Source organism: Passer domesticus, chromosome 2, assembly GCF_036417665.1.
Source record: "Passer domesticus isolate bPasDom1 chromosome 2, bPasDom1.hap1, whole genome shotgun sequence".
Lineage (NCBI taxonomy): Eukaryota > Metazoa > Chordata > Aves > Passeriformes > Passeridae > Passer > Passer domesticus.
In genome coordinates, this window is record NC_087475.1 from 105,299,927 (window position 1) to 105,317,863 (window position 17,937).

Below are 17,937 nucleotides of genomic sequence, written 5' to 3' on the forward strand. Positions count from 1 at the left end.
GACAAAAATAGTAGGTATTCCCTTTATGCATTGTCAATTTTGAGCTTCAGCATGATTCCTACTTTGCTCCAATGCTGGTGAGGCAGAGCTGAGGAGGAGATCCAGAGGCACCAGCCACAACAATGCACTGCTGGAGTGACCCTCATCTGATATTCCCACTCACCATGGGCGAGCAAATTTAGCAACAGCAGCTTCTGTGACCTCTCACACATAAACCCCAACTATTTTAGTCTGCAAAGTTACAGCACAATATAAAGACTGAACTTGCTCAGAGAGAAATCTATGTCCTGTCTCACTGCTAATTGCCAGAATTTCTGTGTCAGTTCTAAGGTGGGGGCTGGACTCTAAAGGTGATTCTGAGTGGATATTGGAAATAAATGTGCCTTTGGAAACTAGAACATAGATGTCCACAATCCAAGAGCTTCAACTGGAAGTGCTGCTTCGGATTTTGAGCCTCTGTGGTATTTGCAGCATTAAGTGAATTGTTATAAATGCAAGTAGACTGAGTAGTGTAACATCAGCCTTTTTAAGTTACAGTGCCACCACACCTGTCCTCTCTTGCCCAAACACACTTCACTGCAGTAACTGGTTCTGGTTTTCCATGCTGCAGTATTTTCCCTATGCCATGGTGTATCTATTTTATTTTTCTAATACCTGCAAAAATAAGAGGCATGAAGTTTAATTCCCTCCCTCTTAACACCCTTTTCCAGCTCTTCCCTGCCGCTCCTTTGAACTCACTTTGAGGGGAAAATAAAATATCAGTAATTCCTCTTTTAAGCTATACATAAAGACTTTCTAAGGGACACAGAGAATTTCTTGGCAAAGTTGCATTAAGGTTCACTTTGAAGGAAGATCTTTTCACCAGGTTTCAGGCCACAAATGTGCTTACCTTCCAAAGTCACAGAGTTTTAGAACAGCTGTATCAGGGTCCAGCAAGAGGTTCTGTGGTTTTATATCCCGGTGGCAGATCCCAAAGGAATGGATATAGGCTAAACTCCGGAACAGCTGATACATGTACAACTGGAACACAGAAATACCAGTCAAATCAGGGTAAACAATTAGTTTAGCACAAGCCCTTATTAGAAGAAAAACAAAATCACTGAGAAAAAGACCATACTGAATGCCTGTTAGGGCTATGAAGGTGGGCAAGGTATTTGCATACCTTCCCCACACACCCTTTGCTGCATACACACACATGTGGTTCAAATCTTTTTATGTGTCCTTTGAGATAGTATAATTAGCATAATTCCAAAGAAATAATTGTGCCAGTTTTCCAACATTTGTAAATAATGGCAATCATAGAAAGCATACACAAAATAAAGGTGTTTCAGTCTGCTCTACAAATCAGCATCTTCACAGCAGTGAAGTATTCCGGGCTCTTAAAAAACCCCAAACAACTAAAAAAAAACGCCCCACAAAATCCAAAAGAAAACCCTTTAGTTAGGGAAGCTCTATTAAATATTACCCAAAGACAAGGGTAGTGTCTCAGCCTGTCACTGAAGTAAATCTCTCAGTGTTTCTTGCCGAGGGAACAGAGTCATTTTAATTTCAAATCTCTGGACAAAACCAGAAGGCAAATAAAACCAACTGTTCAAAATAAGTTCATGCAAGGCACAACAAACAAGTATGCTGAGGGAGAGTTTTCTCTGCCCACTGTCCAGGGCTGGCCAACCCCTTAGCAAGGGAAAACACAGCAAGATATTACAAAGCCAAGAACTTCACAGGGGAAGCTTAAGGGGCAAGGGGAGGATGTCCAGCTTCTGGAGCTACACACTTTTTGTTATGGATAATAAAAAGCTGCTGGATACAATTAAGGATGTATAGCATATACAGCCATAAAGGCATGGAAAGCCCTGTTTTAAGGTTGACAAAGGGCTGCCAGGTTATTTTTCATGTTTGTTGTGTCCCCACAAGTTTCCACTTAAAATCAAGCTACAGGCAGGACACTATACCAGAGATGCAATTCCACACTTTTCTTTTATAAGCACATTTTCCACAGTTCACCTTCAGTGGTCTATATAACCAGGTGCAATTACTTGATATTGATATCAGGTCATGTTTGCCTCTCTTTCACCATTATCTTTGTTGTCACGCTTTCTCTCCCCCCTTCTTACTGTTGTTTGTTTGGCAGGAAAGTAGGAGAGGGAAAAGAATTGCTTGAATTTTGGCTCTAGGCCTCTGGTTTTCATACTTGGTTCTGAAAACCACAACTCTGCACAAAGAAAAGCAAACAAACATTTTTTCCGAATTGCCTGTTCCAGTCCCTAGTATGTATTGTGCAAGTGTATTGCAAAATAATGCAAAAGACTACTCTAACTTGAGGGGTCAAGTCAACACATGTGGGATTATAAAGTATGCCTTTCATTTCCACACAGCAAACCAAAAATTTCCAAGGACACCTTACACCAGGTTAGAAATTACAAATAAAAATTAACCAGATTAACCAGAAGATTACTAGAACAGCTTCTGTGCAGCTTTACATTTCTTGTTACCCAGGGAAAAGCAGCTCTCTGCCTGCCTAGTTATCCATCAGAAGTGAACAAATAGGTATGATCTGACCTTTGTGTAGCCAAGTTGTCTGGAAAATTGCAAAATCTTTAATGACATTAAGGTAACATGATCTTTTAGAACACAGGATTATATAAAAGCCTTGCCAGAAAAATAAGAATAGCTATCCAGACTACCTGGAACAGGAAGTCCCAGGCATCCTGCAAGATGAAAGAGTTGAAGCAGATTTTTCTCTCAAAGTGTAAGGAAGAACAATTTTCTCAAGTTCCCACAACAGAGAACAATTAGGGCAAGAATACTGACACAAGATATATAAAGTTATCAAAAGCCAAGCCTACAGATTTTGGGGAGCATATAACCTGAAGACATGATGTTCCACCAACAGACCAAGAGAGTGACCTTGAAGTCTGCTGGATAATAAATAAAATTCTGTGCTTTCTTAAAGATCAGGCAAAAGTGATTCCTATTGCAGAGACAGGCCATTTACAATTTATGCACGTAGTTATGGCACAAGACTTCATTATTGAAATAATTACTATTTGTAGCTTCCACCTTTGAAACCTTCATCTTCTTTCAACCAAACTGAAGTTTTTTCTTAAGCCAACCCTTACATTAAGCATTATACTTTTAAAGAGGAGTCTGGAGAAATCAATATGCATCAGGAAATTTTGTTGGTAATTTCCATTAAATATTACCTGTGTGCCATGTTAACAAGTTAATGCCATGTGAAAACATCATCACTCACTAGCATGTGGATTGTGGTCACCACAATATATGAAACAGAACTATGAGGCCCTAGATGGGTCCTGTGACAGCAAATGAGAAATTTTATTTACTTTAACTCCTGTGTAAAAAATGTAGACAACTTGAGTAAGGTTTTGAACCTACAATGTGCATAAAAGCACCTTACCCCATGTAGCTTTTGAAGACACAAGCCAATGAGCTTCAAGTGGAAACAAAAATGTGCCTTTCATGACCACAACAAAAGCACATGAACTTTTACTCATATGCCAGGAAAAGGGGAAGATAACAGATTAGAGAACATCCTCCTGACATCCTCTTTCAGGTCCTGACCTTTGTTCTATTATGTCTTCACCACCTCAGGAAACTGAAAGCCGCTAATCTGGCTGGTCTCAGTCTCCTTCTAAGCTGCTTCAAAAACAAAACACTCCCCCCACACTCAATCTCCCTGACCCATTCCAAGATTTCTGTAAGGTCAGAAATTGGGAGTGTTTATTTAAGTCTCAACTCTCTATTCTTCCTTCACAATAACAACAAGTAATTCTATTTTTTTTTCCTTTCCTCAAGATCTATTTGTTTCTAAAAATTTTTGAAAATTTATTTTTGTGTCAGAAAAGAGTATCCATGTGTATTTCTGTAATATCTTTCTTCACCTAACCACATCTGTCAGTTACCTACCTTGACATAAATCATAGGGAGTGTCTGTTTGGCCCGACTATAATGTCTGGCAACTCTGTATACTGTTTCAGGAACATAGTCCAGCACCAAGTTGAGGTACACCTCATCTTTCTGAAAGAGAATAAAGAAGAAAAACAAATCAGCACTAGATTTGAGGCAAGAAATACAATCCAAGTGTTCAGAGAAACCTGAAAGATGAGAAAGCTGTGGATATTTTAAGTCCCATCTTTAATGAGTGAACTGCCATGGAACTTTTTATGTTTTGCAGTCATGCATTAATACTTTTGTCAAACTTATATTTAAGGTCATGTTAATTGTTCTGGTCTCCTATGTAAGATATTTTCTGATTATAAATGGAGACAAGGATATAATTGTTGTGCCCAGTCAATATTTTCATTAGGAGAGTATTTCAAGGTAACATCTGCATAATTAGTTAAAACAGCCTATTAACTCATTAGTCCCTTACCTGCCAAAACCCAAGAAGTGCAAATTTAAAAGCTCAAAACTCAGCCCCCAACAACACATCAAAAAAAAGTTCAAACAACCTTCATCTTTTGGAAATGTTACTTTGATCTTACTGAATTCCCAGCTATTAAGAGATTAATACATATTAACCATTTGTATACAGTAAGCCTGTGTTAACATTTGCAACCATTCTGTTTACAGGTATTTCTATGTCCCAGTTATCTCAAACATATAAAGTTATTCATGACAAAAGAGAACAAGCCAAAACCAAAGTCTCAAGTATAATTCTTCTCGGATTAAGTTAGAAGTTCATGTGAACATAACACACAGAAACAACAAAAGTAGCTTTATAATAAGGTACTTTGTTACATTATAAAGCACCTTATTATGCATTAGCAAAGGAAAGAAGGAACAAAGAGGACTTAAATGACAAAGTACCATAATCATATAGTGCCTAACTGCAAAACTGAGACTTTTCAGCAGTAAAACAGGTCTTAAAGATATTTCTGATATTTTAATGCAGTCTTCAGTGCAAATCCTGCCAGGATTGTGAATACATTTAATCTTGGGGAGTGGGTAAAATCAACTAATTCAGCATAAAAAACTATTTTGAAAGCTAGTGAATTAACTAGAAGCAACCTTTCCTGTGCCTGCTATTTTATCACCTAGAACGTTCTATCGAGAAAGACAATACACAGACAATTTACATGGATGGAAACAGCACAGGGCTCCTGAGTCGTTGACTGGAGGCCCTTGTCAGAAGATCCACTGGCTATCTATATCTTAACACCTAAACCCAAACCTCATCTAGCTACAGCAATTTAACATTACTACTCTACTGTGACTTGTCCCATGACTTAAAGCCCAGAGTGAGGTGTGTTTCTCCCACAGTGCTCTGCTATCCTGCCACAGCAAAGAGCAGCAGCAGTCTGGCACACGGTAACACAGAGAAATACACACCTTGAATACATATGCAGAGAACTGCTGGCTTTGTGTGTTTTTGAAGGCTTAGAATTCAAGATCTCTGCTCACCCTCATTTGACAATAAAGGCTTGTATTTTCAGGACATTTTAGTAGCTCTTACCAATACCTCCTAACAGACCAAGTCACCTTGCATGGTCCTGCCTAAGTCATTCTTCCCTGCAAAAAAAACCCTCTTTTCTTAATATCATTGCTTAAATGTCAGCACCAAGCAATTGACAATGGCCCACCAACTTGTAACTATCTGGTCTAATCATACTTCTCAAACACAGACAAAGAGCAGCCTCCAAGACCCTGTCTATGCTGGTGCTTCTCCCAGCGCCATCCCAGGAACTGGAAACAATGTGAAGGCTTCTGGGGACCAGTCTGGGAAGAAGAAAATTTTTGAAATGGATAACTAGCAGCAGTGCAGAGGAAATACCAGACGGCTCTGGAACTCCACAGACGTGCAAATATATGCAAGGGGGGAAAAAAACCAAACCCACTTGTATTTTAGCACTTTTCCTGCAGCAGGGAAAGTTCTTCTTTCCCTGACTCTCACTTCAAGCCAATAAAATTCATCCACTACCTCTTCTTAGGTCACAGCTTTCAAGATTTAGTTATAAAATACCAAAAATAAATGTCCTAAAAAATTCAAAGTTAGCTAATGCTGGTAAGGCAATCTGTAAACCATGAGAGAAAACAGACACATGAATATGAATGCTGTTTGCTTCAGTGTAGATACAACCTGATGAATATGCTAAATGTCTGCCTCTCTGAGGATGGGAAAGTCTTACTGGTGACAAATCACTTCACCGAGTACTGTTACTGAGGTTGGTGACTTTGATCCAAGGATTCATGTTTCATGTATCAAAAAGATTTACATGAGAGATTAGAGGAAAAAAAGAATAAAAACTAAATTACAGTGATTTTATAATCTTCTCATAATACAAACAAAAGGATGCATGTAAAACAGTAAAACATATGACCAGTAAACCGTGTCTATGCTCTTTCACAGCAGTGAGTTTTGAGAATTACAGAACTACTCTCTAGTTCATCTAATCTTTGCTTTGCTTTTAGTGCCTCCATTTTTATTTCTAATTTTACATGCTGTTAAAAATGGGACCAATTCAATAGCATAACACAAGCACAAAAAACCTTGAGGCATTTGCATCTTTAGAAATGGAAGCCTCACTTCTGAGTGGCATGAGTTTTGATGCCATCCGCAGTACCTGAACAAAGAGTGTGGGTTTTGTGTGGTGCTGCTCCTGTGTAAATGTGTATCACACAGAACACAAAGGCACATGAACACCTTTCCCCCCCCCCGCCCCCATCAACTATCAAGTTTTGATGTACCACTTGAGGGACCCAGAACTCCAACATGCACCTATAAAGGCAAGGCTTATGCCACTGGCCATGTAAGTAACGGCATATTCCACTCCTACCACACGAAACTGATTCCAGAGGTTCTCTTAATGACTGCTATAATGCATTAAAGACTATTCAAGAGTTTTGAGTGACATGCTCCTGATGGCATCTGGCACTGATCTGATAAACGTGCACAAGAGAGTTTTCACAAGCCCTGATCCTTCTCAGTAAGCATGAACTGGATGAAAATAATATCCAAGTTACCTGGATTCCACTGAACAAGATTCAGGACAAGCTAGGAAGCAGTCATGGCCTGACAAGCTCTGAGCATGATGTAACCTGGTTTGCCTACCTCATGCATTCCTCCTAAACACATATTTTTCCAGTGACCCAGATGTATTGCAATAGGAAACAGGGTTAGCTCAAAGAGCTTGCCAAATGAGGGCAACTGCTTGAGGATCACCTGGGACGATCAAGGCTTATCTTTCCATTACAGGGAATGTAATGATGTTCCATCATCACATATTCCACAAGTGACTTGTTTCCATGCTGCTGTTTCAAAACTGCAAGTCTGAGAATGAAACAAGTAACCTGACTGTCACAAGCATGTCTGAAATTATCTACAGAGAACAGAAAAGACCAGAGGAAGCTGCAGCATACGAAATACAGAAAGCACACACAAGATGTCATTAAATAACTCACTTCTCCTTAAAGACCTTGGGCTTACTAGCTTTCTGTTGCAGGTCAAATGTTTATGTGTATTTGTATTCTCCTGTGCTTGCTGCTAAGGTTATGACCATGTACAGTTCAAAATAAAAAAAGGGAAGGGCAGAACATCAGATCCTGGAACCCAGAATCCAAGTATTTCATTAGGATTTTTACTTCAGCAATGTGGCTCATGTACCAGCATCAAGTACTAGAAGCTGCTTTTTGTCACTTGGCAGATGAGTCCTCAGTTGACACACACTGTTCTAAAACGAGCTACAGCAAAATAATCACTGCTTTGCCATCAAATTGCTCTGCACCTCTCAAGAACCACCAATTCAGGCACTCCTTCACTTTGGTGGGAAATACTTAATGCAAGTAAATACTTACACAACCTGTACCATAATAAGAGACATGAGAAAGACTAGGACACAAGAGACAAAACATTTTAGCAACTTCATTCTTTTTCTTGTGCCAGAAATTGGAGACAAAACAGGATGAAAGTACATGAGCATTACACACAATGTGGCTGAGGACTGAGTAAAATGGAAAACATTGCCTTACTGACAAAGGAAAGGCTGGAGGTGTCAAACTCAGTTTTAAAACTCTTGTCTCTTTCAGTCCACATAAGTAATCTGCTTAAAGCATCCTCCAGTTGTGCTTGAGGCTAATATAAAGAAATAGCTATTGAATTAAAATAAAGCAATGGCTATTGAATTCAAAGATTCACTTTTTTGTTCATTGCAGTGATAGTTAAAATATTGCTTCTCTGTGATCATCCCCTACCTCAACAAACCTCAAACTGATCCAAAGTGGTTCCTACAAACTTTGTTAGCTTTTGTTTTAATTTATCAGACACACTAGATTTACAAAATGCACATATAAAGCAGCAACCAATGTTAAGTCAATCACAGTCCAACTGTTTCCCCTATTTACCACCATGATTATAGAAGCCAGGGAGGCCATATAAGCCAAACACCAAACTAACAGCAAAAGGAAAATTTTTACTCTGAAAATATGTTGGCATCTAATAAGATATTGGAAGTATTTCTGAACTGTCAAGGCCTATGTGGAATCTAAGGAAAACTTCCCTGAACATCAAGTAATAGGGTAAAAAGGTTAAGAAACTATTCTGGGTGCTCTTTCTTCTAGGGTGACTAAATTTACTGCTCAGCATTTGGGAGAAGTGGTGAACATGCTCATTTGAGTTTTCATCTCCTGGCAAATCAGTAACAGAGTGACAGTGGTTCTGGTGTGGTTTGGGATGGGTTTTTTCTTGTTTTTGGTGGACTCCACCTGATCAGCTGCATGAAAATAACTGAGAGGACATGAACAATACAGGAGTTTCTTAAGCTAAATTAGCATTAGGAGAAATAAATGTGGAATTGCACTTGAAGAAACTCACTTCAAATGTCTACTCAAGCTAAATGCACATAGACAAGCGATACACCTAAAATTAAGTAATATGATTCCAAAATGTACTTCTCGTTATTAAAATTATCCTAAGGCTTCAGTATTAGGTCTGTATGAGGTTTATCCAGGAGGATTTTTTATTTAGCATATGACAGCAGCCCATTGATGAGGTTTCAGAGGTAGGTGCTGCATGGAGCATTTAGTGACAGGATGCAACAATGCAAGGGTTCTGTCAAAAAGCAAAAGCACCTGAGGGATTTACCTTTGAGTTGGAAAGCAAGAAAATGCCTTTCAGCATTTCATGTGGACTATGCCTTTTTTGAGAGTGAATTATTTGAACACTGGAATGTCAGCATGAGGTAAAATATGCTCTTCACCCTGATGCAGGCATCTAGATTTAGACAATACACAGAGTTCAAAGCCACTGTTTTTGCCCTAGATTCAAAAAAATGTTATTTTACTTTTCTTAAAGCCACAACCAGCACACCCCTTTATCAAGCACCATGAGAGACCCGCCTTCCTTCTCTTATCTTGAAGGCTGACATTGTACATTAAGGATACAAAGACTTTGGACACACTTTCAAAGACAAAGCAAAAATTTGAAGCCTTTGTACTCTGACTACTGAGTACACATGATACTCAAGAAATATGTGAAAATGCAAAATATGTGCCAGCTGACCTTATTTGTATGAAGGAATGGTGACATCCAGTGGCCACGTGTGCCTGTTTTTACTTGCAGTTTACAGCCACATCTATTTCAAAACAGAGCTTTGGCTGCTGCCAAAGTAAAGGGAGTGTAAGCCTAGAGATACAGTTGCAGTTTCATACAGATAAATGTAGGGGTGTAAGAACAGTTGAAGACTCAACCTCAGTGCTCAGAAAGATATCAATACTTTCTAATAGCACTGCAAATATTGGACAGTAATATCCAATCTTTTGTAATCCCTCACTCTTCATGACTGAGTTTGAGAACTGAGATCTGTACAAAAAGTTTTGTTCCTATGCCTACTCGTCAAAATTTACCAAATTGCTCTGTAATGCTCATTACTCTTCAGCAAAACACAGTCAAGTTATGTAGGTAGGAACTGCCAAGTGGGTCAGCTGTGATGGCAGCATAAGGCCAGAAGTCAACCCTCCCAATAAAATTAGTATTTAAGAACTTTCTTGGGTCTTGTTTGAAGCCTGCTGGTTTACATTATCTACCTTTGAAAGACTACAGGTTCTTAGGTGATGCACTAAGACATTCTTTGTCAGAAGAAAAAAAAAATAAAAAATTTCTGACCTAGTTTTCCCCCTAAAGAGGAGCTACTGTAAAGGAAAAGGTCACACATTAAAATAATTTGGGAATACCTGATGATTGTTGTTTATTTTATGCCCTGTGCACTCCTTAAGCTTATAAATGTACTTCCAAGGATAGTTTCTATGAAGTTGCAAACATCTGCCTAACATCTAAGAGGCAGGACTGAGCTATCACCTTTGACATAAGTGATCTGTGAATATTTGAACCCACAGTCCCAAGCAGGGACTGTGCCATAAACTGGCCATAGGTCTGTTGGAAGATGAAAATGAACAGATGATGTTCAATTCACTGGACTGTCCTGCACACCTCCTGATAAAAGAAAAAACAGAGTCTTTGGAGATCCACTTGTTTTCTTAACTGTTCACTACCTTCCAGAGTGAGTATGAATTTCTGAACCAGGATATATCCATGACCAAAAGCTAGACAAGACTATACACAAAAATGGTTCAAACAACATGCTTGCCTCAGGACAAACAACACAAGCTGCCTTCCTAATGGCTATCCAACACTGGGAAGATGAGAGCAGGAGCTAGAGCTGGCAGAGAAACAACTCGAGAACAGAAGAGCAACGAACCAGATGTACTGGATGGCTCACTGGCCTAGAGAGAAATCTCTGAGCTTCCTATTTTCACTGCATGCACCTCCCACACTAAGGATCTAGCCACTGCTGCCTACTCTGCTCTTGTGAAGCCCTACCACAGGCAGACAAAACTGCTATTTCTAACAACAAAACCTACTCAAAACCAGAGACTGCTCATCACCACAACGAAGGAAATTCCCAGCCTGTTGCAAATCCTAACAGCAGTAACTGATAATCATTATATGATGACTGGTGCCCTTTTTGAAATGAGCCTGGCAGGCCTCAGGCAAGGACTACAGAGATACCAACATCACAAAACTCCTCATAATTGGCATTAATTGCTTCTTTGTTGACAACACACAAGATCTGCCAGGGACTGAATGAATGGTAGTTACTAAATTCATCTCTACTGATGGCCCTTCAGCACATTACTAGGCTGGTGCAAAACATTCACACAGACTATCACTGCAAAATTGGGCTCAAGGCTCTGGTAATTGACCTTTTTATGCGGTAACTTTTTTTTTTTTTAAGGTTCAATTAAGAAACGAAATGGTTCCCATTTTAACAGGAACAGAATTGATAGCTCTTACATGAGGACTCATCTGAACACTCCTGCAAGAAATAATGGTGATGTTCAATGCCTCTCTGAAGGTGGAGGATATGACAGGGATATAACTTGCAAATCAGATAGTTGCCCCCTTCTTCCAAACTCCTTCATTGCCATTTAATCCAGTGCTGCCGGAGCCCATGAGATAGTGCATGGAAGCTTATAGATGCAGCTCAGCATGTATCTCCTACATGTTTATTTTAAACTTCAGCCTAAGTCTGTGGGAGTAAATTTCCATCCTGAGTCTTCATGGACTTTTGGCTACATGCCCTTATAGCTAAGGCTAAATAAGACCTGACATCAATTAGAGCATGCAGAAGGGCCAGCTCAGCCTCCAAAAAGGTGTCAGCATATTGCCTGTTTGTGATCTCTCTCTGCTTCCATTTTTGCCTTGACTCCTCTGAATACTAAGCCACCTTAAGAAGGAAAAACTAAAGGACATAACCACAGGTGTAATTACTCAACAAAAAATGTATTTACTTTTACTTTGATTTGATGCAGAAACAAATCACTTCAGCAACTTTTCATCCTCTGTTGGACAAAGGTATGGATCAATCAGTCTATTCAACACTCCAAAGTATCCATACAAGAAAAACTGACAGTTACGAAATGCCACAAAGATCTAACCAGAAACAGAGGGATAAAAAAGGCAGAATCAGGAACTCATTTCAGGTTCTACACAGCTGAGTAATTTTACTTGACAGCCACTGATTTAAGAAGATAAGTCATTCTATAAAACATCAGGGAATACTCTTAGCAAAGGAGTCAGAGGAATTATTTCCTATATTAATGTTTGCCCTGCCTCGGAACATGGCCTGAAAGGTTCTCAGCAGAATTAGGCTAGAAAGGACAGGTGGCAAGACCATTCCTCCCTGCAAAAGTAAATCAAGACCGAAATTTTTGTATCATGCTAAATGCAAAGGAGTTCCTGAAATTAAGGAAATGTATCAAAAATCAGTCCTGAAATATATGCCTTCCTAATACTGTGTGATCTGCAGTGGAAAGTCGACAGGGAAACCAGGCATCTTGTTCAAGATCTTATCCCAAGGCATAATACCAAAGCTATCAAACAGTGGAGCTGGCTAGTCCTAAAATCCTTCTCATTTTTTCTAAGAATTACCTAGAAACCTATAAATCACAGAAATACAGCATGGAAAAGTCTTATGACTACTTCCAGAAGAAGAAGCTTTAATACACCATTCCACCCATTATCTGGTTGTATTTTCTTTCCCTCTGTCTTACTCCACCAGATATAATTACACATTTTAGATTACTGAAAAGCACATTACAGCTATGATAGTCAGTGCCCTGTTATCAGATATCTCATACAGCCTCAGAAGAAGAAAAAAATCAGAATCTACTCTGACAAATTCATTAAGGAAGAGGCTTTTGAAAAATCTGGGTTATCCAACAGGTTTGATAAATGTCTGTAAACTTTCAAAAAGAACAAATCGAGGAGGAAATAGCTTATAAAAGCAACTTAAATGCCAAGCCTGTCAGCTGTCATCTTAATATAAATTACGTACCTTCTTTGAGCTTTTTTAGACTACAAATTATTAGTCAAACATAATTAATAGTTAGTACTCAGAACAACTTTTTGTATCTATATATACATATAAAGGTATAAATATGTGTGCATGTGTATATGTATACACACATACACTTGCTATATAAAGGCAATATAAATTGAAAGATGCACAGATAAGAGGGAGTCACCCAGTCACAGAAAATAAAGGAGAAGGAATCAGTCAAAGCCATGTTTGATACACAATTTTCATGCTGTTAAGGCTTGATGGCTTTTGTCAAAAGAACGAAAGAAATTTAAGCAAGCAGGAGACATAAAAAGGAGAGTTCATCTCAAAAAAAAGGATTGTGAGCTCAAACCCTTCAGCCAGCTCCACATAGCCTGCAGAAATAGCTAATGGAAAGCTCCAAATCTCTGCAAACTAGCGCTACAACTTGGACACATCTAAGGAATGGTCTTGCACTACCAAGTGGTTTTTACACTTGTTTTTCTATTTGATACTTTTCCAGTTTTCCAATCAAAAATGAAACCTCCTGTTTTCCTAGAACGAAGCAAGTTTTAAGGTTCTTCAGTGTCTAAAAATACCTAGCAATTGAAATGAACTAAAGTGATTGCTATGCACATGACTTTCAAAGTGTGCCACTCTGACCAGATATGGAAAAATCCTTTGAGGTATCTCTAAATCAAGAGAGATTTAAGCTTCTAGGACACTGGAAAACTCCCCCCACCAAAAAAACAAAAAACAAACAAAAAAACCCAACTCCCCCCAAAACCAAAACAACACCAAAAAAACCCAACCAAACAAAACCCCTCACCAACCCAAAAAATAAAACAAAACCAACGACCAAAAAAAAGCCAAAAAACCCACCATAAAACAAACAAAAAAACCCAACCAAACAACCAAAAAAAAAAACCAAAAAACCCATCCAGAAAGGGAAGTCTCTGGGCTCAGGGATGCTGGTGTCAAGCACTAGGGAAGAAAGGAGAAATCCAAGCAACATGAACAGATGGAATAAACACAGTGACATGAAAATCTTTATGCAAAAGAATGGTTGATATATAAATATCAAAATTTAATTAATGAGATCAGCATTATAAGAGTCACCTCTGAGACTTTCCCATTGCTACTAGACTTAATTATCACAAACACCAATTAATGGCAGAAGATCATCAAATTCTTCACAATGACTGTCAACAACTGCAAGCCCAACTCAGCACTACACCACCACATTTTCTGCTACACAATTCTTGCATTTCTATATTATTCTTCCCATTGGACTTGCCTTTAATAATCAGTTTATATAACCTGTGGGGACACACCATCTATGTATGCAACTGCTTCCTAAACATCCCTCCTGGTTACCAGATGGAACATTACACTTTGCTCCTTCTCCACTCCACAAACAGACAGTTTGATTATGAAGGAAATATGAAGGAAAAGATGCTATTGCTTCCCAAAACTGACAAAAGAAACATTCTCCTTCCTTCCCACATCAACCTGAGAACACCAACTTGCTTCTATCTAGAGCTTTTCCCAAACAGCAGACAACCTCCAGCCCCTTTCCTCCTAGCACAGTACTAGTCTGCTACAAGGCAAGAACAGCAACCTGTTCTACCCCACACTCCATGGAGGAAAAGCTGTGGCAAGCTGCTGTGCTAACACTCAGCTTCTGTTTGCTACAGCTTCTTCTGCAGGTGTTTCCTGACAGCTGCAAGGATGGGCAGGAGTCACGCACGCCACCACAGCTATCTTCATATGCTGCCACCTACATGGAAATACTTGCAAGCCAATCGTGTGTCATCTTGTATTGAACTGCAAGAGACCTTGCAACCTGAACTGCAGCATTACCCTGCTGATGTTCTGCTGGGTGTGTGCTGGCCCCAGGGACTGCTTCCCATTTGTCCAGTTTTGCAACAGGGTAGCAGTGGAAATCTCAAAGCCAACAGAGCAGAGGCGTGAAGACTGAGGAGCAAAAAGTAACGTGAAAAAAAAACTTCTCACTGAAGCATAAAGATTCATTGGCCATGGATAGAGACATTTTTTAAAGCTACATTAGTGCTGCCAAAAATCAGCTGCGAGGTGTTGAAACAGCAGAATGGAATATCCAGTCTCAAGCTCAACTTCATTTAAAGATTTCCAAAAGAGTTTTTCAAGTTACTGTTACACAAAAGCTCCTGGGACAGTGTTCTGAGCAGTTTTAACATTCCACTGTTTACAGGAGGTTTTTGAAAGCCCTTAGATAAGGCAATTGTCTCATCTGTCCAGGAAATTCTACTTCACTCCAATTAAGTTAAAAGCCGTTTTAAAAATCCCAACCAAACCACCAACAAAAAATCCCAAACCCAAGCCCTCCTTCACAGCATTATCCTTATTGTACTCATGCTGCTTGAGGAATTTCTGTTTATGAACAAAATACAGCTTAAAAAATGACACTGCACTACCAACAAAACATACACAGCTAAAAATGCTTGTTAGCACCATCCAAGAGCAAGGAAGGAAAGGGGAGGTTGATAAAAAAAATTAAAACTGTAAATTATATTTCTCCTTGAATGCTGTAGTCTTGCAGGCTCTCTACAGGCACAGGCAAGGTACAGGGCAGGTCCCAGGCAAAACACCTCTCAGGTAACAGCAGATCTCCTCCAATTATTCCCCTGTGCACAGCACAAGACAAAAGCAACTTATCATGGAGATGTCAGCTCCTTTTCTAGCTCCAAAGACCATGAAAGGGGTGGGCTGCCTCTCCCAGTCTGCTGACCCACTTCATGAACCTGCAGTTAACAGCCTGCCAGTAGCTGTCTGCTCGCATACACATCCCTTTATAGCACTGTGGACAAGTACATTAGCAGGTGAAGACAGCTAAGGATGCAATCTACCTTTAAAATAATTAAAAAAAGGCAGCATTTATAGAAATTATCTAAAAATTATCTAAATATTTGTAACGTTATATAGAAAGATCAGAGAAAATCCAGAAGGTCATCTAGCTCACTTCCTGACCTCACAGCTTACATTAACTCCCACATACACCACAATGACATTGTTTTTACTCCATGCATGATCCTGATTTAAGGATAAGGTTGGATCAGATGCCATCTTGAAGTCCATTTCATCCTGAATTCTTCCTATGATTGGTAAAATGCTGATTTATACTTAGATAAGGAATAAATTATAACTTCACATTAAAAATAAACCTTATAACCCCTTCTTTAAAAAACCAAGAAACTTTTACACTTGGATTGAACAAAAACAAATGTCAGTATCTACTTCTTGAGAGTTATTAAATCCAGCTATTTGCTCTTTCTTCTGGAGCACAAACATTCTGACAAATTATACAATCACATGATCATGTATTATTTTTTCCTCTGGGCTCTGAAACTCAGCCTGCATCTGGAACAGATGCACATGGAAGGGAGACAGAAGCATCCAAAGACTGGTTCTGGGAAAAGTCACATAAATGCCTTAAATGTAAAATGCTTAACACTGAATCCGAGAAAACATATATATCTGCACATATAGAAAGGTAGTGCTGGAACACATAAAGCCCAGCTGTGACCCACTAAATTAAGAAAGAGGCAGTGCATATGCAAATCTACTGCAGCATTTCTGTATTTTTAGTTTAACACTACTCCTTATGGACCACACACTTCTATACTGAAAACATCTGCTCCAGTATGACCTGTCGGGCACCATTATAGCATTTGCTCAGTAGTAAATGTCTGATATCTTCACATTTCTGTCTCCACACACTCAGACAGTCATGAGGACACATTGCTTTGTTTTTCATTCTTACCTTCTCTCCACTAGAGTAGAAGAAATAACGCAATCGGACAATGTTACAATGATCCAACTTTCTCATAATCTGGAGCTCTCTGTTCTGAAACAAGAGAAAAGCAAACAATTAGAAAAACTTTTTGTGGAAAAGGTAAGGTACCATCATGAACACTTTAACATACAGATACAGAAGTTGACAAACCAAAGAACAACTAAGTTGGAAAGGCAACAGCTTTCACATGTTTATTAGTATTTATTGTAATTGCTTTATTATCGAGAATATTGCCACCTTTGACTACGTTTTCTCTCTAAAATAAACATCCAAAAATCCATCACACAATTCAAGAATTACCTATTTGCATTATCAAAGTGTCAGTGGAAAAAGGCAAGAAGACATTAACTTTTCTTTTTTTTTCCCAATCTTTTAATAATACAATATATCACCCAGAAGGATAGGAAGCCTATCCCATTTGAATACTGTAAAAATAATGCAAACACTGTCAAAGCAAACAGCATTTCCACTTACATGCTCACCCTTCTCTACAGTGCAAGAGAGGTTTGTAACAAAAGATCTTTTCCTCTACCATGCTTTTTGCAATACCAACATAAAGCACCTGAAATTGATTAGGTAACTCAATTTCCACTTTTGTTCAACCAAGGTTAAACCAGTTTAGACAGACAGAACAATAGCATCATTTTCCCATTTTATATCAACTTGAAAAAGCTGTTAAGATAAAATCAGTTCATAACATGCATGATAAACTGGGAAATTTACTGCAATATCCGTTGCATAAATAATGCCTGAACAAATGAAGGATCTTGCAGCTTAGCAGGTAAAAACAAATAAAGTTTTGAAATGCAGGTAGGAGTAAAAACAAGCAAGTCAAATTAGCACAGCTATGTTTGTCACACTTCATCCCACAGCTGTTGCTACAATACTTCTTTCCTCTAGTCACATTTACACATCGCTGTTTTTCCCTTCTCAATTAATACGCAATCTACAGCTAAAAAAATAGAAGGCATTCCATTTTTCACTTTGATCGTGGGATTGCTAATCACATATCCTAAAAGAGCAAGAACTAATACACTAGACTACTTCACTGTTCTTTACTAGCATCATTAACTCTGGCCAAGTTCAGGAATATTTGGGAAGAGAACTCTTTAGCCACCACACATTTTTACACTTAAATGCACAAAGCTAACACCCACTTTGTGCAGTGCTGCTGTCAAAACAATGATTTCAGATTCTGTGTTATCAGAGGGTCACATACGGTGTCTGTCACTACAATTAATTATTAAGGAACTCCACAAGAACCAC

The 17,937-nt window shown here is 38.8% G+C and overlaps 1 protein-coding gene across 2 annotated transcripts in view; it reads right to left on the reverse strand.

Annotated features, from left to right (window-relative positions):
- GSK3B (glycogen synthase kinase 3 beta) overlaps positions 1-17,937 on the reverse strand; it is a 149,412-nt gene that overhangs the window by 52,643 nt on the left and 78,832 nt on the right. For both annotated transcript variants that reach the window (XM_064410275.1, XM_064410274.1), the window contains exons 3-5: positions 16,639-16,722; positions 3,928-4,038; positions 890-1,020 (exon numbers count right to left, since the gene is read on the reverse strand). In XM_064410275.1, coding sequence (XP_064266345.1) covers positions 890-1,020; positions 3,928-4,038; positions 16,639-16,722 — 326 coding nt within the window. The remainder of the gene's footprint in view (positions 1-889; positions 1,021-3,927; positions 4,039-16,638; positions 16,723-17,937) is intronic.